Source organism: Lepisosteus platostomus, chromosome 23, assembly GCF_059453375.1.
Source record: "Lepisosteus platostomus isolate fLepPlt1 chromosome 23, fLepPlt1.hap1, whole genome shotgun sequence".
Classification (NCBI taxonomy): Eukaryota; Metazoa; Chordata; class Actinopteri; order Semionotiformes; family Lepisosteidae; genus Lepisosteus; species Lepisosteus platostomus.
In genome coordinates, this window is record NC_142633.1 from 17,475,618 (window position 1) to 17,496,965 (window position 21,348).

Sequence of the window (21,348 nt, forward strand, 5' to 3'; positions counted from 1 at the left end):
CAGGTGCCGTTTCACGCCAGTTAGTTGTGCAACCGGGCCAACCAGCCCATCCAGTTCCTGAGCCACTATTCTCTGACCTGTCTCGCGTACACAAGCCACAGCAGGAGTGAGAAGAGGGCTTCAGGCCACTGTGTCCTCTTCCTCTGCGCCCCTCCCACCCTTCAGTGTCAGAAACACCCCCGACCTCCCCGCGGCCGTGCGGCCAGCTGACGGGTCAGCGAGGAAGGAAGGTGCCCCAACGGAGCCCCAGGGACCTCTGGCCTGACGCCTCCCCTGACCACCTTGTCAAACAACAGCACTTGAAACGCGTCACCAACGTCAAAACTTCACCTTTTTAAATTTTATTGCACTTTTGTGTGTACAAAAAAAGAAGCATGATAAAAAATGCAGTAACACAGAAATTGACAGTCTACAAAATATCCAGGTTGTCCTTGAGCAGCTCCCCTGTCCTGCTGCTCGCCGCGCACAGTCCCGGGGTGTCTGGGGGCATCAGTGAGGAGAGGTTTCCCCGCAGCAGCGCCTGGCTGGCCGCACCAGCCCTCTGGCGTGAGACGGAGCTGCCCAGGTGTGCACAGCTGCGCTGGGTTTCGGACTGCAGCTGCTACACGCTCACAAGGACATTCTGCTAACACTGAGGTCCTAAGAAGAAACGGCGAGTCCAAAAATGAGATTTACCTCCACCTTGAATTGGGAAGAATACAATCGACAGCATTGGGTTAAGGATACTGTAACTCCACGCATCCGTCAGTCAGGGTATCCCAGGAAGCACAGGGCGCCAGGCCGGGCCGGGACCAGAGCCAGGATCAGACTCGGGACCGGGATCAGACCCAGGACCAGGACGCCAGACCATTGCAGGGTGTGCACTTTTTCCCCAGGACTGTTCAGACACACCAGCTACCCGGGCCAGCTCGACTCCAGGAGGCAGGAGGAAACTGGAGCGCCGGAGGAAGGAGAGCCTGCAAACTCCACACGGAAGGTGGCTGCGGCCCCGGACCCTGGAGCAGCTGGAAACGCTCAGAAGGGGGCGGCGCTCCGGCGTCGTCCCCCCGTGTTGTGGTGTTCGTGACGTCCGGCCAGGGCGCAGGGGAGTGGCGTATTTCAGCTGTTGCCTGCCGAAGATTCCCCGAACGAAATGCCTCGCGCTTTCCCTGTGCCCGGCGCGGGTGCAGCCCGTGGGGCTCCTGGCGGGCGCTCAGCGCGGGGTGGTGGCGTTGGCCCAGGGCGCGGCCGTGGCGGAGGGGGCCGTGGAGTTGGCGGCCCCCGAGGGCGGCGGCGGCGCCTCCCTGTGGAAGCAGCGCAAGGTGCCCGTGGTGAAGACGCACTGCAGGGGCCACAGCACGATGCACGCCAGCATGATGACGAGGAGGAGGAAGAGCAGCAGCCGCTTCCAGTCCGCCAGCGGGCGCAGGCGGCCCCAGCGGCCCCGGGGCCGGGCCAGGAGCACGGCCGGCGCCGCCTCCGGCTTGGACACGCCGATGTCGATGCAGACGCAGAAGTCGGAGAGGCCGGAGTCCGGCAGGCGCTTGTAGCACAGCTTTTCCCCCTCCATCCACACGGGCTCCTCGCGCTGCTGGTGCGCCGGCAGCTGGCACAGCACCTCGCGGCTGGTGGCGAGGGCGGGGGGCCCCCTCTCCGGGACCGCGGTGGTCTGGCGGCACAGCGGGCAGGGGATCTGCCCGGCCTCCTGCTCCGCGGACACGGCGGCCATCAGCCGGGACAGGCACTCCAGGCAGAAGGTGTGGGCGCACTCAAGCACCTTGGGCGTCTTGAAGACGTTGTCGTACGTGTTGAAGCAGATGGAGCACTCCGGCCGGCCCTCCCCGTTCTCGGGGTCCTCGTCGGGAGGGGGGTCCTCGATGCTCCACACGCGGGGTTCCTCCGCCATCCTGCTCTGGGGGCTGCGGCTCGTCCTGCCCCACCTGAGGGAAGAGAAGAGAGGCTGGAGTGGGTTCACGCGCAGTGACAACAGGCCCTGCCTCTGCCCCCCACCACCGCTCCTAGATCAGGCGTGTTCAGCCCAGACCGCGCTCCTGAGCTCAGCACTGCTGACAGATCTTCCACTCGCTCCCTGTGGAATAAGGATCAGCTGCCCCCTGCAAGGCCACACTTCGCACTTCCAGTTGCCGGCGAGGGACAGGCCGCGGAGCACCGTGGACAGCCTGCTGTGGACGGTCTTGTCCTAAACCTTTACTGGAGAGACCTCGTGCCAACATGCTGGGCAGGTATTGTCCTTTCAACAGCTCCCAGCTCTTACAGTGTGAAACCGTGGCTGAGAGAGGGCAGGACTGGATGTGTTTCGTGTGCCGTCCCTGCCTGTGTGCAAGGAGTGCTGCTGAGCCAGAGAGCCCTGTCCTGAGGGGTGGCCTGGCCCTGCGTTTCGTTAACGGTGTGTAGGGCGTGCACACAGAGCTGCTTTGAAGGCTACATTAACAGCTCACAGAGATTCTAGTATCGTTTCCTCGGTACTGTCTGCTTATTTTGAGTGCTGAAATATTTGGGACAACCTGACACCCTGCCCTGGAGCCTCTCTCCTAGATGGGCACACCGACTGCAGGTGTGTACGAGCTTTTCCCCATTTACCCTGAGTGTCTAAGACTTCCTCCTGACTCAGGCGCAGCCTCAGTCCTGGGGGCCGGAGCCCTGAAGGTCTTACAGGCAGTGTCGCCGGAGACCTGCAGCAGGTGATCTGACCGGAAGCACCGTGTCCTGAAGTAAGATCGCACCCTGTCTCTGCCCTCGCCGGCCCTGGGTCTGACAGGGGGAAGACCTCCGGGACTTCTTCTCTCCCTGTTGTCTGGGCCCCTGCTCCAGTGAGCCGAGCTCAGCTGCTGGCCGGCCTTCCCCGGGGCTCGAGCCTCAGGCTCAGCTGGAGGGCGCCTGGGCCTGGTGGGGGACGGGAACGACCGCTCTCTCGGTTTGTCCACATCAAGCTGCTGCTTCTCCCAGCCCCGGGCTGTTCCCCTCCGCGTGTGCGAGAGGGGAGTGAAATGTGCTGGCCCGCGCCCCTGTGCTCCAGCAGGGAGATACTGTTACAGAACCGCAGCTCCAGACACTGGCGGCTCTGTTCGCCTCCGCAACCCTGACATTTACACCGGGGCTCTCAGCCCGGGGCGCCCCCAGAGGCCGCAGTCACGCCACCACGCTCCTGAGCTCCTGCTGGCCCCAGCTCGCCGGTCAGCAGCGGTGAGCACGCAGGGACGGGACAGCGGGGGGCTCCCCCCGTGTGTGACCAGGTGGGGGGCTCACAGCACACAGGGAGACGAAAGCTGCCCTCTGAGGGGGGGCACGCGTCTGTGTGGGGGCTTGTGTTGCTCCTCTTGCCCTGCAGACGCCAGCCAGGTTCCCAGCCAGAGGAGCGATGTTTTCAGAAGGTAGATAAACATTTACAGTGTATCGGTTTCATGGCGCCTAGCAACACTCAGCACGAAGGTCACTCTCTGTCCTCCTCACATGCTGCACAGTCCCAAGCTCAGACCGGGGCCTGGGCTGACCGCATGCTGACAGAATAACTGTACAGGTCAGCGCCAAGCCCTACATGTGCCCCTCACTGTCCGATAGTTTCTCCCTCGTTTCGTGGAAAAAATCTCCACGAACTTCTTCCGGACCAGAAGTCGAGAGGCTGAGCTGCAGGCGTGTCGTGGAGCGTCTCTGCACACGCCCGCTGACCGCTCTCCTGTCCTGGGCGATCCTGGAGTGGCAGGCCTCCCCCATGGCAACAGCTGCCCCCCAGGCGGCCCTGTCCAGGAGTCGCAGGAGCCCGGACGAGACCTGGACGGCAGGAGCCGTGCTCAGGGCGGGAGTGGAGTGTGCTGCAGGGACCGGCACGCGTGACCTTCCAGAGGGGCCGAGCCAGGAGGCACTGGTTCCGCTCAGCTGGCCCAGCCTTCCGGACAAGGGGATTGGCTCTGGCTCCGTGGCCCAGAGAGAGCCGAGGCGCCCTCTTCCTGCGCTGCAGCTGTGGAGACGGCACTGGGCTGGCTGTGACACTCCGGGAACTTCAGCATACCTGTACCAGGTGAGTTCACTGGCCGGGCTCAGATACTGAGCTGTGTACAGCACATGGGTACTGTACATGATCCACGGGATATTCTTAGATATTTCTTTGTTGTTTTGAAAGAGGATTATGAAGTTTAAGCCTGTCAGATGCTGTGGGGTTAGCAGTTTTAAAGGTGTGCTTGTTTGCCCTAACCAGAGCAAGAAAGCTTTAACAAAGAATATTCCATCAAATGCAGAGCTATCAGATTTCTGTACAGTTCTCCCTAATACACGTACTGTATAGTCCAGTCACTGCCTTAATTTCTTTAATTCACTTTTCAGCTGGAATCTTGTTGAAAGCAATAGATTATTTAAAAAGTAAATCGCTGTTTTTTTTTTGGCAGATGTACAGGATTTAAATGTGGGTCCTTTGTTACAAAAACTCAATCCCATTCTGCTCAATGCTTATAGAAATGAGGAATGATAGGTCAGACCTGTATCGCAGCTTTCACCCACGACGGTTGTGTGGCCTGTGTCACTGTGTGTAGCGCACGGCGTACACAATGAGTGTGCAGAGAAATCCATACCTGTGGAAGAGGGTTACAGCTCAGCTCCTCAGTCCCCTTGTTTCCATGCTGCTTGCTGTCCTGCTGGGGCGTCGGGCTGGCCGGTCTGTGTGTGTGTGTCTGCTGGATGTCTGCTGGATGTGTGCTGCAGGGCAGCTCCGGGCTGTGGCAGGATCAGACACACCTGCAGCTGCTCAGCTCCGCTGCTGTAGTCTGGACTCCCCTGGCAGGCTCTGCCCCTGCCTTTTCAAGCGGTATGTAAATGAGCCGGAGCGAACAATAACAGCAGAAAGGAAGAAGTAGGAAAAAACTGAGCATGAGGCAGGTCACTGCCTACACACCCCTCACACAGTCTGTGTGACTTTGCGCTTGATAAGACCAGCGTTACTCAGGAAGTGATGCTACTGAGCAGGCTATTCTTCCACCAGGGGGTTGTGTGTTACTCACCTTAATTACATTTGAAACTCAGTTTCTCTCAATCTCAGGGATTGGGCACAAAAGAGAGAGTGAGTACAACACACCTTCAACAGCAGGACAGGTGTGAAACTCAGCCCGGTGTCTGATTAACACGGCTGAGGGACACTATTGAGTCGAGTCTGGCTGCAGGTTTTGGAGGTGAGGTAGGGGAGAGAGTTGGCTATCACAGTAAACAGTATGAAACCTTCCCCAGCAGTGTGGGAGCCTGATTTCAGGAAAATGTCAGATTTCCCCTCTCTGCTTTCTTCTACATCACGAGCCATTCAAACAAGAATGAGATGTGTGCATAAAGACTCCTGCCATTCTCCTGCTGGCTGACCTAGAAAAGGAACTGGAATGCTCATTCTGTGTCTCAGTTCAGGAGTGAAACGTGTCACAACGTCCAGCATTTTCAGGCCTGCTCTGTAAACAGGACAGTACAGGGAACACGGTTGGTTTTAAAGGTGTTATAGAGCATTTGTTTGGCTTGCTTGGTTATGATGGCCTCCAGCTGGTAGTGCTCGTCACAAGGGAAGAGTCCAGACCTGCCTCACCTCGTACTCGGCATGAATCAGCCCGGCTCATCTGTTGATGACCAGGCTGGACATTCCCTGGCACTGAGCAGATAAAGCCGTGCAGAGTCATGCAAACCAGGAAGTGTGCTGGGAAGAGCCTGCAGCACACCTGTGTGCCCTGCACACACGGCGTGAGTCAGCATGCCAGCAGAGCCCTCGGCCACACGAATCGGGGCAAGACGCAGAGCTGAGCCTCGAGCGCAGGTCCGACCCTTGAGCTCGACTGTCTCTCCTTCCAGTAACTACAGTCTGTAGATTTTATTGTTCTCCCGAACGAGCTTGTCATGAGCTTTTACAAGAAACTGCTCCTTCCCAGGAACTTGGCAGTGAGAGGAAGCAGCACTTTTCACTTTTCACTGTCTCAGGGCCGTCTGGTGCTGGAGGGGGTTGTCAGTCTCCCTCTTCCTCTCCTGGCTTCACTCTCTGGTTTTCTGCGGGTTTAGGAGCTGAATAATAGTTTCGTGGTGTTTTTCTGCGTAACCGACCCCACTCATATTGTGTTTCGGCTGTGGCGTGGCTGATCTGATTTTGCTCAAAGTGACTAAAAGGACGTCACACTGAATCGGGTTTCAGCCAGACACAGTGAAGCCTTTCTTCTCCAAAGTGTTCAGCCACCACCCCCCTCCTTCCCTTCTCCACACATGCCCAGTCTCGCACTCTCAAACACACTCACATCCTCAAACACACACTCACACTCTCCCCCTTGCACTCTCAAACACACACACACACACACTCTCCCCCTCGTACTCTCAAACACACACGTTCACACACTCATCCTTAAACATACACTCACTCACAGTCTCTCACACACAATCACACTCCCCCTCACACTCTCAAATACACATTCACACACACACACACACACACCCTGAAACACACATACACATTAACACTCTCGCAATCACTCATATGCAAGCTAACACCCTCAAACACACGCTCTCACTCACACCTTCACACACACACACTCATTCAAACTCACACTCAGTCTCTCACAGACACTCCTGCTGTGTCCAGGTGGGGGCGGCGGTGGGAAAGAGGAGGTGCAGACACAGCCCCCCTCTGGACACCCAGCAGGCTCTCCTGCCCCCCCGCCTGCGGCCACAGCTGCGAAGGCCCAACTCACTCCTCCCCCAGCTGAGCAGCGGAGGCTGTCTGCCGAGGTATTTAAAGGAGCCAGGGATGGGAACGGGATCCATATTCCGACGGTGGCACACCCCTGGGGAAAAAACACCAGTGACTGACTTCACTGATGCACCTGAAAATCGAATCACATCTTTAACATCTGTCCGTGTGCCTGTGAACTCTAACTAACCAGACTGAGGCAGTCTTGGGTACTATTGAACTATTAGGTAACTGTAAAAAAACACCCAGTGCTTCTTCAGGGCTTAGAGAGAGGAGTCCTGCAGCTCCTCCAAGCCAGGATGACTCAGCAGTGCTGTGCAATAGGAGTCCTGTCCGGCCAGCAGCTCCAGCGCTGGTCACTGCTCTTACAGGCCTGGGTCTGACCGGACTGTCCTCCTCTACAGGGGAAGGACTCTTGTTCGTACCCGGACACCTGCCCTGGAGGGGCCTGGGAGAGCACCACCTGCTGTGCGAGCCTGTGTTCCCTCTGAAGACGCCAGAACACAGGCCCTCAGGGGCTCTGCGCTCCAGGCTGGGTTTCAGAACCTCACTGCACCTCTGCCTCCTGCAGCTGTGACAGAAAACAGGTGAGAAAGCGTTTCTGGGTGACACAGCTGCAGGTCTGCTTTCCAGTGCAGCTGTCGCCTCCTCTCCGAGCGCAGTCTTTATCCCAGGTGGAGACACTGGGTGCTGGCGGAGAACGGGTGGAGAAGGCGATGGCCCTCGGGCTGTAAGTGCTGTTTCAGGAGTACTGTGTGGGCAGCCTGTAATTGTCCTACCGCTGATACATTTATTTTATCGGTCCATTAGCAAAGCGTATACTGATTGGCACCGTCTCTGAGCCTGATAAAAACCAGTTGTTACCTCTTTGTTGAAAAAGGCATGAAGAAAATCAACAAGCAAACTGCAAAATCAAATTATTATTCTTACATTATCTCCTGATGGGGCGTTGTGAGCCCTCATACTTGGTGCAATCAGTGCACCTGTGGAATAAGTAGGCCTGACAGTCACCTGCCAGGTGACACAGTGTCGCTTCTGGCCAGCAGAGTCGGCAGATACCACCTGCCGAGCTGCAGCGTGGATCAGCCAGATGTAGACTGCGCTGAGCTCCGTCCCGGCTCCCAGACCGGGCACGTGCCGTCTGTAGGTGAAACGCACATGGGTCCACCAAGCGGACACGCCTGCACCGCTTCACGCATGCGGCCCGTTCTTCTGTTGCTGGACTCTGAGGTGCTGGCTCCAGGCCCGGTGGGCCTGCGTGTGGCTGAACGAATAGTGTGGTCGCGGACTCCTGGGTCCTGGGAATGCGTGTCCTGCTGAGAGAGCCGGGCCTGTGGGCACAGTCGGCCCCCAAGGCCAGGTGCTACAGCAGACAGGGCGTGACTGCGTTTCAAGCAATTCAATGTCTGACCTCATTCACCGAAGCCCAACGAGGCAGAGCAGCTCTTCACCCGTCCTGTGCGGTGGGAAGGCAAAGGCTGCAGCCCTGCACGCAGGCACCATGCAGAGCTCCAGGGGCTCCTCTCCTGCTGTGAGAGGGGGTGTCTTGTGGTGTCTGCCCTGTAGATTGATACACCTGGCCACAGCACCGGCGTCTGTAATGACTGCAGCAGCTCGGTTAATTGGCTTCGTTAGTTTGAGCCGCCAGGATGTCCTGGTCTGCCTGACTCTGTGAGATCCAAAGATATCTTGCAGCCACACCTGGTGGCCCAAGACCGCTGCACCTGTCCTAAAACCGCCAGTGCAGCCAGCTGATATGGTGCACTTTTATCTGGGGTGAGGCAACAGGGAAACGCTGCACCTTTACTGGATATCAGTGTATGGGGAAAGGCTGGCTCTCCCAGATAAGGTTTATGACTGCGATAAAGTCATGGAAAAGGGAGCCGTTCTTCCGTGAGGCTGCAGGGCGGGTGTGTCGCACACAGCAGCAGCCATGGGGGGGGGCAACGGAGTGGGCTGGATCACAAGCCAGCCTCAGAGCCGAGTGGATACGTGGGGTTGATGTTGCAGTGTGCCTGAACCAAAGAACTCTCCAGTTCGACAGAATGGGAGAGGCTATAAAATCTAGAAACACTGCAGTACAGAGCAGCCTGAGGCCAGGCTACTGGAGCACCCAGCCCTGCAGAATCAGTGCAGGTGTAGGTGGGGGAGTGGAACCTCAGCAACCTCTGAAAGTCTGGGAGTTTGCGCTGCCGGAGCAGAGGGGACAGCGTCTCAGGGCAGGGTGTAGCGGCGAACGGCACCCTTCTGTCTTGAGCGAGAAAGTCGTTGTGTTGCAGTGGACAGTGGAAATGTGTGCTCTGAGCCCGTTGGAGCAGGACAGTGCTGAAAAGGCGGGGCTGGAGGGAGTCGCGAGCGAGAGAGAGGCCTCTCTGACAGCTGGGCCCCTGCAGGGTGAGGCAGGCTGGGGTGAAGGACCCCAGCGTGCACACAGGGCCCAGCCTGGGGCTGACTGGCTCCCCGTGCTCCCTAGGAGTCTGTGTCCTGACTGGGGGCCAGTGGCTCTGTGAGTGAAGGCTGCCAGCTGACAGGCTGCGGTTCAGCAGTTCCAGCTGTTTCTATTGCTCTACAGCGCTGGGGGGGGGGCTCGAGCCCAGGTACGAGCAGCAGGGGGACTTCAGCATTAGCAGGCCCCTGTGTGGGAGGAGGTGGGGATCATGAGGGGCTGGATTATTGACCACAGTCTAGAAAAACAGCTGCACCCCTCTTTTGTGCTTGTGTAAGGCTGGGCTGAGGGGGGGGGAGGGAGAAGTAAGGTCCTTGTTTCCCCACTTTCCTGGGCAGAATACCCCCCAGCCCAGCTTTGTGCTTCAGGTGTAGACAGGAGCAAGGTGTTAGTGTTTACACCAGGAGTAGTAGGAGCGTGCAATCAGCTGCCCTCCACACTTATGCGTGAGGAAGCCCCCACGGAGCTGCAGTGACCGTGGAAACGGTCCGTGTCCCTGCCCAGCCCGGCCCGGCCCGCGAGTTCTGTGCGCAGGAGGACCGGCTGTGGAGACCGATCCGAGCGGAAGCTAATGATCCTCCGCACGGGCTGGAAGGGTTTGTGGTTTCCGGCCTCGGGACTCGTTTTCACTCCTCGCTGCGAGGGATGGAGGGCTTTAACTGCGCACACCCGGGGAAGGATGTTCCGGCGCCCCCTGCTCCCTCTCAGCTCGTCGTCTCCTTCAACGGGCGCCGCCGCCACTGCGCCCGCCCGCCCCTCCGGGCGCTCGGACCGGCGGCAGGGAACCAGGGGAGGCCGAGGCCCGAGCCGGCCGGAGGTGAGTCCCTCTCTCTTCCTCCTGTTGTGCCGAGAGCAGCCGCCGCTGCAGCTGGGACAAGGTAACTTTTTAAAAAGAAAGCGCCACAGCGGTTTGGGGGTAACTTTTACTTTTTAATAGGAAGATGCCTACCGGTTTTTCACCCGTTACTTGTCGTGCTGCACAGTGGCTGTTGTCCGTCTTTTTTTCTTGCACAATCGCAAGAAACTACTTACCGTAAAAAAAACCGCATTTCTTGTACCGTCCACCCGTGTCGGACTTGAACAGTGGAGCCGCAGGCCGGCAGGGTCCGGTGTTTAAGCGGGACGAATCGAGGCCCAGGGACGAATGCGCGTTTTCTTGAAAATGTATTTTACTCCCGTCTGTTGCGTGTCCAGCTGTAGCTTCTGGAGAGGCAGGCGGGGGAGAACAGCAGGTTTCCGGGGAGGCGGGTCCCGCAGGGTCATCCGGAGGGCTCGGGGAGAGGGTGAGTATCCGCACTGTGAACTCTCCTGGGCCATTCGAGGTGCTTTATTGGCATGAAAGCAATACACATACATTTAACCTCCAGATATTTACAATAAAGACAGTTTATTGTATTTGCTTACATATAAACAGATGGAGTATTGGAGAGACTCGCTGTGACGGGAGATCACACACTGGGCTGCCAGTCCGCCCGAGCTCCCTCCTCCCTCTCCCAGCAGGGGGGGTTGTGGTGACTCTGGTAGGTGTGGGAAATCTGCGATTCGTAAATTTAGGGAAATATCCGAGTGCGGTCCGCGACTTACCTGGAGGGCGAGCAAACTGAGCAGGTCCGGGGGCCGCACGTTTAGCGCGCCGGAAGGGCGAGGGTGTAGCCCTCTGGTGGCGGAGGAGGGGGCAGCTGGAGGTGTCGTGTTTGTAGGGCTCCGGGCGCTGGAGTCAGGTGGGGCTAATTGGCAATTAGCGGGTGAGTGAGCGGAGACGCGTGGGCACGCGTGTCAGCAGGTGGGGGCGGGGGGTATTAGTATGTCCGGTGTGGGCGGGAGAAGCGGGTTGTGGTGGCGCCGGTTCTCACTGTGCTTCCTTTTTTTTTTTTTGCAGGTTTCTCTCCCTCCAGGGCTGCGGCGAGACGCGCCTCCGGGTGCTCCGGGCTGGATTTCTCTCTCGGTGGCTGAGCAGGAGAGCTGGCCGGGTCGGGTCTGGGGAGCCCGTGTGACTCTTCCCCGGTAGGTGTGGAGGGTTTGGGCTCGAAGCTCTTGTGCTGAGTCTTGTTCTTGTTTGTTCCAGGGCCGGAGGCGCAGCGCGAAGAGACGGGCGGTCTCGCTGCTCAGGTGAGCGTGCTGGGGTTTAAACCGGCTCCTTCCCGGCAGGAGTTCCTCGTTTCGCGCTGCGTGTGCGCGGAAGAGTGTGGAACTTGATCGTGAACAAACCTGGAGCGGCGGTTAGTCCGCGTGCGTGTAACCCCACCTCCCCCCAGGATGTCGTGCGAAGACGGAGCAGCGGCGTGGGGCCGTGACTGGAGAGGCCGGAGGATCCCTCAACCCCGAAGATTTTTTTTTGGGGGGGGCGCGGAAGTCGAAGGCTTGAGGAGTCTGGTCACGCGAGGGCGATGCCGTGGCGGGATTTTGCGTGGGGGTGCGCGTCTCCGCGACGGCCGTGGGTTTCGCGTTTCGGGGCAGGCGGGCGCTGGTGTCGTGGAGCGTGCGTGGGCGGCGCTGCGGTGTGGTGGTGGGTGTTGTCAGCGTTCTGGTCTAACTTTTTTCTTTTTGTCTTGCAGGTGTCCTGGGTGTGTGCGTGGCCTGGCAGTGGTGGTCTCCCCCCTGTGGACAAACTGTCCATGTGCCCTTTTTTTTTGCATGGGCATTTTGCCCATAGGGGGGAGGCCCTCCTGTGCATTGGCATGGGGGGGTTAATGGCTTTGTTGGGGCCAGTCTTTGAAGAACTGTTAAGTGGCTGAGTAAAATAAAAAATTGAACTTTTGACTGACTTGCATTGAGTTGTTTTATGGGAGGGGGGTGGTGAGGTCTGGGCTCAATGGTGGGAGCCTTTTAAAAGTTTTGCCAAGTTGAACATTCACCATTATCACTAATACTGGAGTGCAGAGGAGTAAGCACCCCCATCCCCTAAATACAAAAGGAACTTAGGGTTTAAAATTCCTGGACAGGGCTGTATGCACACACATCCCACCTTGAGCTGGCTAAGAGTGCCAACCAGCAGAGGACACCATAAAATGGCCTCCCTCCCCCTCACAGAAAGCAGGCTGGAGTATTGAAATTGTTAGACACAATCTAGTACAATGGGAGATAATGATGACAACCCCCCAGCTAGAAACCATCATTATTACACACCACTTTCTGATGTAGGGAGCCAGCCTCTAAATAAGGCTAAAACTTTGGTAAAGTGCTTTTATTTCATTTTTACAGCATGATCAACACAAGCATCCAGGAAAAAAAATTGGCAACAATTGTTAATGAACATCAGCCAACTAATTTTATTTCTCTTCCTCCCAATTAAAAAAAAGTGGTCTTAAACAATGCTCTCAAAACAGGAGGGAATGAAAGTTTTTTCAGATTGGCACTGGACAGTCACCATCAGGGAACAGTAGCAAAAACTGCTTCTGCCTGTTCCATGTGCAATCTACATGAATACTGTCACCACCCCCCAGGAAACACAGAGCAATCCTGGTCACAGCATCTCAGGCTCCAAGACTCACTACATTCATTTGTATTTGGCAAAAACCACAACAGTTGCCCTCCCAGCACAAAGGGCCAGGAGTGTTGGTAATTTGGATTCTCCCCATCTGCCCTGAAATCACTTCACAGGAACTCTGGTTAAAAAAAGAAACCAATACCAAAGGCCAAGTGGTCAGGACCCACCTGTGACACTGGGTTGGAAGGAAGTGCTTCCACAGACACTCCTCCTGCCAAGAGCTCCTTCCTGTTCCCTTCGACAGACCTACCTGGCAAGGAGGACACAGAGGCTGATCCTGCTTAGCTTCACCAGTAGCCCGGTCACTCACTGAGACACCCCAGGCCAGAGTGCAGCAGCTGGACAGTTCCTCCTCAGAAAAGCAGCTCTTCCCCAGTGGTCTTTTTAAGTCCAGTGTTTGCACTTCTCATGCCCTTACACTCAGACTCCAAGTGCTCAGTCCTGGCAGCATGAGGCCCGCCTCCCCAAACAGGCTCTTCCAGGGGAATTCTCCAGACTCCATATTGATCTCAAGCTGCAGATAATCCACAGAGGCCATGAAGATCCAACTGCAAGCAATTAGCATGATGAAGTTTTTAGTCCATTTCAGATAACTGCCCTCAAGAGGAGGCTGGACTGGGAACACAAGCTCTCACAGAAGTCCAAGTCTTTTTGCCCTTTTTAAACCCCTAAACTGCTCTCCCCAAACTGTCCACACACAAACAGCCCACCCATGTTTAGTAAACACAGCAGAAAGATCAAGACAGGGGAAAGGAAAGCTGCCAGCAGTCTCCCCCAGTACAGTGACCCCTGCCTTCCCATACAGATGCAGGACAGCTTCTGCTGGCACGCCCTCACACATTGCTCACACGGGTGACCGCCGCCGTGGAGATCGTGGCTGCAGTGACCGTGGGCCTCTCTCGCCGGACATAGCGTGGCCGGCGGACTGCGGACACAAGGAGAAAAACACCCCCATCAGCCTTGCACCGCGCTCTGATTAAAAATGAAGCCAGACACCCACTCTATAAACACTCACCCAAAGACCTCGAATCCAAACACGCTTATCCACTCTCAAATGTTTCTGATAAAGCTGAAGTTCAAGTTCAAACACTTTATTGCCATAACAACAAGCTGCAATGAATTGGGTTTGTGAGCTCAAACAACTTACGACAAACATTACAAAAAAGGAACAAAGCCAACAACAGACAGCATCTACTCGACACACTCACACCATCCTGCACAGACACCAGTACCGAGAGAACTAACAGCCTGACACATGAACAAGGAGCACACAACCCCACTCCCCTGCTTTAATGTTCACAGACAAGAGTGATGTGAAAGAGGCTCTCAGGTCAGTGGTCAGTCCAGAGCAGGCTTGACAGATCAGCGACATGAAAAGAGGAAGATCAGGAGAGGCCCAGCCCAGCTGCTGTAGGAGCAAGTGGGCAAGGTGCCAGAGGCTGGGGAGCAGCAGCAGGCCTGTTCCTCTGAGAGGTCAGGACCCCTACTGCCATCTCTCACCACAGCCTCAGCTGTCAGTCCAAAGGGCTCCTCAGGCCCCACTCTGCCCTGGCCAGGGCAAGAGGCAGGCTGCCTGCTGCCACAGCTCCAGCACATGTGAACACACCCAGCCCCTCAGAACCACCAGACACAGATACAAGGCCGGAGGTCTCATCCTCTTACATTACCAAGCTTTACAGTTACAATCAGAGCACAAGGCCACTGAGGCCCAAATGTAATCTAGCAGCTTACCTGACGATGTCGGTGTAGGAATCATGTCAGCCTGCAGAGAAGAACAACTCAGATCAGCATCACAGCTCTTTTTTACAAAACAGACAGACATTTGACACATTTCTCTGTTTTCAAAAATCTATGGAGTTTTCATACTACTGTGATCTGTTTATTTATGCACTTTGAGGTGAAGCTAGTATAATTGTGTAAAGGTCTACGCAACAGGAGTCACAAGCATGCACAAGACCCCAAACCTGACTGATTAATACAGAGTAACTTACCGTTTCACTGGGCTGCAATATTGATGCTGGAAAACAAAGATAAAAACATTCAATCTCAGACAACTGGGTCAGTCCAGCTAACTTGATCACTTGACTGCAGAAAGGAATGAGTGCAAGACTAGCTGGCACGGTCAATGCTCACAGTGTTTGGAGAAAGAGACCTGGCTGAAATCAGAGCTTCAAAAACCTGAGCAAACAGCCCCTGGAGCAGAAAGGGCTGCCATCTGCTGGAGAGCACGAGAGCAGCCAGGACCCAGGTACCTTTGTTTCTCCTGTAGAAGATGCTGGGCAGCTTGTTGGTCCGTTTGAGGTAGAAGGAGGCAGCCACAGTGAGGATGAGGAAGAGGCTGATGAAGAGTGTTCCCAGCAGGAGGGAGGCAGCAACTCCTGGACCGCCTGTGACAGAACCACAAGAGCACAGTCACCTCCGAACACAGATCACCGCTGCAGCCTCAAAACACGGATTATTCCCAGATTGTCAGAAGCTCCCCCAAAAGCAGGGGACGTTTTATTCTTAAGAGATCTGGTCTGATGAGCCCTACAGAACACACAGCCTGTGGATTTGGGGTTTCTGGTCGTTTCATGTGCATGGCCCTATACAGAGTCAGGACAACTGCAAGGAGAATCTTTGCTCTGTCCAGCTGTGTGTCTGCAGAGCCCTGAACACTCCTATTTCTTCATGACATGGATTTTCAAGAATGGCTTTGGGATTGCTAAAATTGAAGTGTTCAGAGCATGGCCTCTCTCTCAGGAACACAGCCCCATCAGGAAGGGAGCCACTCGATCACTTCCCAGCTCCTTGTGCTCCTGTACTTGGCTGTTTTTTCCCCTCTCAACAGGCCTTTTAATGGTGCCCAGCAAGTAACCAGTGATTTCCTTCCACTCATAACCACCCCTTGGAATTTGAAATAGACAGCAGCCAGTGCCAAATGAGCACAGATTCTATACAATGAGACTGCACTGAAAGTGCAGACAGCTACAAAACACTTATTCCGAATACATATCCCCTATCTTGTGCTCTCACAATACAACAGGAATGCCGCAACACTCCTTGATTAATATTTAAAGGACATTACCTGTGCAGATGAACAGCAGACTTTTAAGGGGGTGTCCTTACCAATTTTGGGCCGTACAGGAGCTACGGTGCTTGTATTTGTCAACCACACAGTGGCATTGGGATCATCTGAGGGAAAAGAAAAGGACATCTTTATTGAAATAAGGCTCCATCTGAAAGTGCTATAACCCACTGCAGTGATCACCTGGAGCACCCACAGCTTATCAGCACAATCCCAGCACAGGAAATCAAACATCCATCCATCCATTTTCTAACCACTTCTTGCATTCAGGATCACAGGAGAGTCAGAGCCGAGCCCAGCAAGCCTTGGCCATGAGGCAGGGTACACCCTGGACGGGACACCAGTCCATTGCAGGGCACAGACACAAACATGCACACACTCACCCCAGAGCTAGTTTTCCTAGAATCCCTATAACCCACCAGCATGTTTTTGGACTGTAGGAAGAAGTGAACACAGGTAGAACATGCAAGCTCCACACAGACAACTTCGAGGGCCCAGAGCTGAGAGGCGGCAATGCTAAACACTGTGCCACCCATCTTGCATGTACACGCGAGAGGAACAGACTCTGCAGAATAAACAAGGGGGACTCACAGCTTTCCTTCACACAAGCCTGCTGGAAACTGAGGGAAGTCTCAGCCTCCGCGAGACACGAAGAAGAGTCCTTCCAGATACACTGGATCTGCACTCCATGTCACACACTGAGCACCGCGAGACTGGACCAGGCTGGAGAGCAGAGAAACATTTAGCACTCACCACTACTGCACTCCGTGAGATTATACTGTGTCCTGTTCACCATCGTCCACGGGACACACACATATGTGGAGTTCTCCATGGTAAGCAGACAGCAACCTGGGGAGAACACAGTCAGGTCATTGCTGTCAGGGGCTCCAGAGTGCTACTCGTGAACACAATGATCTGCATGCACATGATAGCACAGTAATATTATACAGAGCTCCACTAGAGCATTAGTCCACCACTAGCAGCAGATACAGTGCTAACACACTCCAGCAGCGATTCCACTAAATGTCTACAGAGATATAGGACCACTCAGTCAAGACCAGCTGCCACAGCCATTTAGAAACTTCCTGATGTGGGTTTTAATCTGCCAGCCAGTGCCTTTTAACCCTTGAGACTGTTTGAACTGACACACTATCCAGGTCTGCTGTTGCCTTAAGCATTGCACCTGAGGCAAACACACCCGAACTCACACCTCTTGCAAGGTCACCAAATCACCCCACCTTCACAGTGCAGTCGGGGTGAGGCCTGGTCTGCTACTACTTGCATATGCTGTTATCTTACCACTGCATTGAATGAGACGGGCAGCTCCTACACAATCAGGTGTGAAGCACGGGCTTCAGAGCAACAGACAAATATTAATTTCATGCTGTAAAGAAAAGCCTTCTTCAGAGCTGCCTTCTCCTTCACACCTGAAGAAGGCAACTCTGCCAAAACATCGCGTTTCCTTACCTCTCGGCATAGAATGAAGCTTTCACATTGTGTTGCAATGCATTCTTTTGAGTAAGGTGCAAGACAATGAAGCTTATTCAAGTTGAAGCATACCTGGATCACAATGCACGTTAATTAAGCACGTCCCATTCATTTCCAGTGCATCTCTGCAGCAGTCACTCTGCCCTGGCAGGACACTCTGAAACAACAGCACACAAACCAGAAAAAATAAGACCTTTTGACAAAAAGGAAAATAAGTTACTCCCATCAACTTTTTTTAAATGGTACTCCTATAAAGCACTGGTTTCACAAAACCCAACCATCACTCATCTTGGACTAATCAAGGTTAATTTCAGAAAATTCTGACACGGGTCTGTGAAACCAGTCCTGAAAGTGCTACAATACTCAAAGAGCTTTCTGGATCAAGCACAGAGGAGCTCATTCCTAAGCACATCAGTCTCTCATGGATCAAAACAAAAACGTGCTCAACAAACAAACAACTTTCCAAAGACAGCAGACGAATGGAATGTCAGGAAATGCCACAGTCGAAGGCAGACTGTGCTGATGCAACTCAGGGAAAAAACACACAAATGACTTCAAACAATCAGGTAACAACCCCACCAGCTGTGCTGCAGGACTCCTTAGTGCAGAAGAAACCCATCCCTCTGCAGAGAAGAGCACTCGATTTACATAAACACCCAGATCAAATATTCTACAGGCCTGCACTAGGAAACTTAAGAGCTGCAAATTTTTTTTGTTTTGGAAAGCAAAACCTTGATTTAGAGACACATTTACCGTGTGTTTATTTGAACGAGTCCATCTATCAGCAGAAAACCACTACTTCCAGGTCAACACCACGCCAACCCGAGCCAGTCCCAGAACCCCAGGGCGCAGAGCGGGACAGAACCCCTGCCCTGGGCGCACGATTGCAGTTACTTTTCTGGCCCACGCGCCTGTCTAGGGCAACTGCCATTCGCACCCGTTTCCACAGCTGGGTGTCCCACTGGAGCAGTTCAGGGGAAGAGGGACACGCTCAGGGGTACGACAGCAGCATCACAGCTGGGATTCGAGCCCTCAGTCTTCCAGTCACTGAAAGACGCGGCCCGTCGAGTGTGTCCCTGTGTTCCCGTGGCGCAGGCCTGGCCAGAGCCGCCCCTCTCGGGTGAGCAGCCGGAGGTGTGTCACGTGGGGGAAAACGACTGCGATTTCGAACCGCTGACTGCCGCAGGGCCGGCACCGAACACCGCTGACCTTATCCGACTCCGCTCGGGATCCAGAATCTCGACTCTGAGCCACAGGCTCCACCAGAAAACCGTTACCCTGCTTCTCGTGACTGCAACCCCCTGAAACCACACGAGACAAGCCGGGCTCCCACAAGCCCAAGCAACAAACAGGACATGCTGAAGCCATCAAGAAAGGACTTGCAGTCAAACATGTCATTAAAAACAATCATAATTATGGTCAGGCCTCTGGACAGCACACTTATACCAAAATATAAACTACTTCATTTCCCAGGCAGAGTTTAGCCTGCTGCTCGGGGGAGATATTAAGAGATTAACCACAATGATTGCAGCTATTATTAATAATACTGCACTTTTAAAAAAGAACATAGTTCTCACTCCTAACACTCCATGATTAGACACCGTTGATAAGGACACGAAGACCAGGGAAAGACATGAGTTTCTTCAGTGTGAAGTGCAAGGCCCTGCTCAGTGTCTGGGACCCCAAGAGAAGAACTCGCTTGCGACAGTGCTGCTGTCTGCAGGGCCATGGGCTTGACCAGCACAGCAGGGAACCTCCAGAGCTCCAGGCGGGCTCTATTTATAAAGGTGCTCCCCTCAGGGGCAGGGGAATCCACAGGGATTAACTGCGTCACCACAGGACATCTGAAACCTGCCAGTGTGCTGCCCCGAGGAGCACAGTGAGCAGTTTGATCATGCAAGACAGCAAGTCCTCAAACTGGGCCTGACCGCTGCTCCCAGGACACCGACCAGGCACAACCAAACCCAGCTTCACACAGAGGAAACACCGTACACCTGTGAGGTGTACCCGGCGGCACACGGACCCTAACGCAGTACTGCCAAGGCACAGTAACCAGGTGCGACAGTCATAGAGCACCCTCTGCTGACACTGCGAAGTAACTGCAGGTAAATCAGTGCAACCACTGACTCCCATGTGGGTCACACCCACCAACCAGTAGGAGAGGCTGCCAACAGGAGGCCGTCAGTTCAGCTGGCTCTCCTGCACACTTTCATCCCAGAGTCTCATCCAGCCGCCATCACGGGGGGAGAGGGGGCCCTGTGGCTGGAAGGCTGCTGGTTCAAATCCTACTCCACTGGGGCACTGAGCAAGGCCCTTCACCCCAACTGCTCCAGGGGCGCTGTACATGGCTGACCCTGCGCTCTGACCCCCAGCTGCTCTCTCTACCTGTCTGTGTGTCTCATGGAGAGCAAGCTGGGGTCTGCAAAAAGACAAATTCCTAATGCAAGAAATTGTTTATGGCCGATAAAGTGATCCCTTATCTGATAGAAACCAGGCTACTAGCTGCAGCTTCAGGGCTAAGTAACTTGTTCCACACTCCCACCACCCTCTGTGTAAAGAGGCGCTTCCCCGTGGTTTCTCCGTGTCCAACATGTTCCAGCTACCTCGCAGGCCTGCGCTGCGTGGGCCGATCTGCCGGGCGCGGACACGCAGGGAGCGGCACCTGACCGGGGAAAGTGGCGCCGAGGTGTCGCGAAAACAGAAAACAGAAAGAAGTCGAAAGCCGGAGTCTGGGAACACCGCCGCAGACACAGCGGGGACCTGTACCGGGAATTCACTCCGGCAACCCGCTGCCTCAACAAAGACACAGCAGCGCCAGCGTCCCGCACGACGATTCCCACGGGCAGGGATCGGCACAGCTCGTCACCCTCCCGGGTTTCACGGGCGGGCCGGGCTCTTACCGGGGCTCCGGGACCGGGACCGCCGAGCAGCAGCGCGGCTCCGGCGAGGACAGCGGCGCACAGCAGAGACATCGCCCTGGAGAGCAAGCACACACAAGCCGAGGAGTCAGGCTCGCCGCACGCGGGACAGGCGCCACGCGTGGTCGTGTGCGAGACGCCACGGCGGCTTGTTTGTTTGTAGTGTTACAGTCCCGCCATCACACACCGCACGGCTCGACTTTCCTCCTCAGTCTGCACAGACGGGACCTGCGCGACACGCTAACCGCTGCAGGAAATCACAAACACGGAGGCGCTGGCGACGCCAGCATCTGTCCGCCTGTTCTTCCCCGACTAAACCCCGAGTGCTCACCGCTGCCGTGCGAGGGGTCCCCTCGGATTAAGCGCACAAAACAATCAGATGACACTCATTTCCTGGCTCTGTGCTGAAGACGCTCAGCCCGGCGCGGGGAGCGCTTGCAGCTGCTCGGCGGGCGGGCCGGCGCGCACGGGCGAGCGGCCGCCAGCAGGCGCGGCCCCGCGCAGCCGCGGCTCCTCACCTGAGCCGGAGGACGCGCCGCCCAGGCACGGAGCGCTCGCTCCCGCGGCTCGCGCAGAAAATGGCAGTTCCTGCTCGGTCGCTAGGATACGCCGAGCCGCGCGTGAGGCCGGAGCGGCCCCGCCCCCTTCCTCCGTTTGCAAGAACTCCTCGCCTTTGCGCCGCGCTGCTCATCACAGGGTTATTCCTGCTGACAGGAGAAGAAAAGAAACACAACGTTTCGGCCGTGGAGCCTTCTTCGGGTGTGACACCCTCCTTTGACACCCGAGGAGGGCCCCACTTGCGTTTCTTTTCTTCTCGCCAGCAGGAAGAAACCTTTCCTTGTTCCTTTGTAGCCTACACATGCTGACGCAGCTCCCTGCTCGAACGAGTGGGTCTCACATTGTGTGTTTCAGGCACATTCTTGCACCCACTGCCCCAGTACACAGCAGAGGAGGTGGAGAAGTAATAGCTTGCACTTATATAGCTATTTTCTGCACTCCACTCAAAGCGCTTTACAGGTAATGGGGATCCCCTCCACCACCCCCAGTGTGCAGCCCCACCTGGATGATGCGCCAGTCTGCTCCCCACACATCCGCTATCAGTGGGAGCACAGTGAACAAAGAGGTGAAGACTTACACCTGTGGAAGCCGCGCTTGAAAACACCCCATTCCAGCTACACAGTATTCCAGCTACACGGTATTCCAGCTACACGGTATTCCAGGTACCATGCTGGCTCACTGCTCTGACCG

The 21,348-nt window shown here is 55.5% G+C and overlaps 3 protein-coding genes across 6 annotated transcripts; 1 reads left to right on the forward strand and 2 right to left on the reverse strand.

Annotated features, from left to right (window-relative positions):
- Positions 1–320: 320 nt before the first annotated feature.
- On the reverse strand, positions 321–9,722 carry rnf223 (ring finger protein 223). The gene is made up of 2 exons (XM_088616715.1): positions 4,563–9,722; positions 321–1,919 (listed from the first exon to the last, which is right to left on the reverse strand). The coding sequence occupies exon 2, from the start codon at positions 1,883–1,885 to the stop codon at positions 1,193–1,195; it is 693 nt and encodes a 230-aa protein (XP_088472841.1). The 5' UTR covers positions 1,886–1,919; positions 4,563–9,722; the 3' UTR covers positions 321–1,192.
- A 2-nt stretch (positions 9,723–9,724) lies between these two features.
- On the forward strand, positions 9,725–11,904 carry LOC148642229 (uncharacterized). Of its 4 annotated transcripts, XM_088616716.1 has the most exons (4): positions 9,725–9,957; positions 10,335–10,423; positions 11,020–11,144; positions 11,696–11,904. In XM_088616716.1, exons 1-4 carry the CDS (start codon positions 9,786–9,788, stop codon positions 11,829–11,831), a joined length of 522 nt encoding a protein of 173 aa, XP_088472842.1. In that variant the 5' UTR covers positions 9,725–9,785; the 3' UTR covers positions 11,832–11,904. The 4 variants fall into 4 exon arrangements, 1 of the variants encoding a protein (XP_088472842.1); XR_015929517.1 differs by having other exon boundaries at positions 9,725–11,249; XR_015929518.1 differs by having other exon boundaries at positions 9,725–10,423; positions 10,555–11,904.
- A 405-nt stretch (positions 11,905–12,309) lies between these two features.
- c23h1orf159 (chromosome 23 C1orf159 homolog) lies at positions 12,310–20,806 on the reverse strand. Its single transcript, XM_088616926.1, has 9 exons — positions 20,619–20,806; positions 20,083–20,158; positions 17,255–17,339; positions 16,448–16,543; positions 15,736–15,801; positions 14,880–15,014; positions 14,619–14,644; positions 14,359–14,389; positions 12,310–13,552 (listed from the first exon to the last, which is right to left on the reverse strand). The coding sequence occupies exons 1-9, from the start codon at positions 20,789–20,791 to the stop codon at positions 13,461–13,463; spliced, it is 780 nt and encodes a 259-aa protein (XP_088473052.1). The 5' UTR covers positions 20,792–20,806; the 3' UTR covers positions 12,310–13,460.
- Positions 20,807–21,348: the final 542 nt, after the last annotated feature.

Excerpts from the sequence above, each read along its gene's own strand:
- LOC148642229 (XM_088616716.1), top strand. The coding sequence starts at position 9,786 with ATGGAGGGCTTTAACTGCGCACACCCGGGGAAGGATGTTCCGGCGCCC. Across the intron at positions 9,958-10,334 it reads GAGGCCCGAGCCGGCCGGAG|CTGTAGCTTCTGGAGAGGCA; the intron begins GTGAGTCCCTCT and ends TTGCGTGTCCAG. Across the intron at positions 11,145-11,695 it reads GCCCGTGTGACTCTTCCCCG|GTGTCCTGGGTGTGTGCGTG; the intron begins GTAGGTGTGGAG and ends TTTGTCTTGCAG.
- c23h1orf159 (XM_088616926.1), bottom strand. The coding sequence starts at position 20,791 with ATGAGCAGCGCGGCGCAAAGGCGAGGAGTTCTTGCAAACGGAGGAAGG. Across the intron at positions 20,159-20,618 it reads CGGCGCGTCCTCCGGCTCAG|GGCGATGTCTCTGCTGTGCG; the intron begins GTGAGGAGCCGC and ends CTTGCTCTCCAG. Across the intron at positions 13,553-14,358 it reads TCCTACACCGACATCGTCAG|TCCGCCGGCCACGCTATGTC; the intron begins GTAAGCTGCTAG and ends TTGTGTCCGCAG.
- rnf223 (XM_088616715.1), bottom strand. The coding sequence starts at position 1,885 with ATGGCGGAGGAACCCCGCGTGTGGAGCATCGAGGACCCCCCTCCCGAC.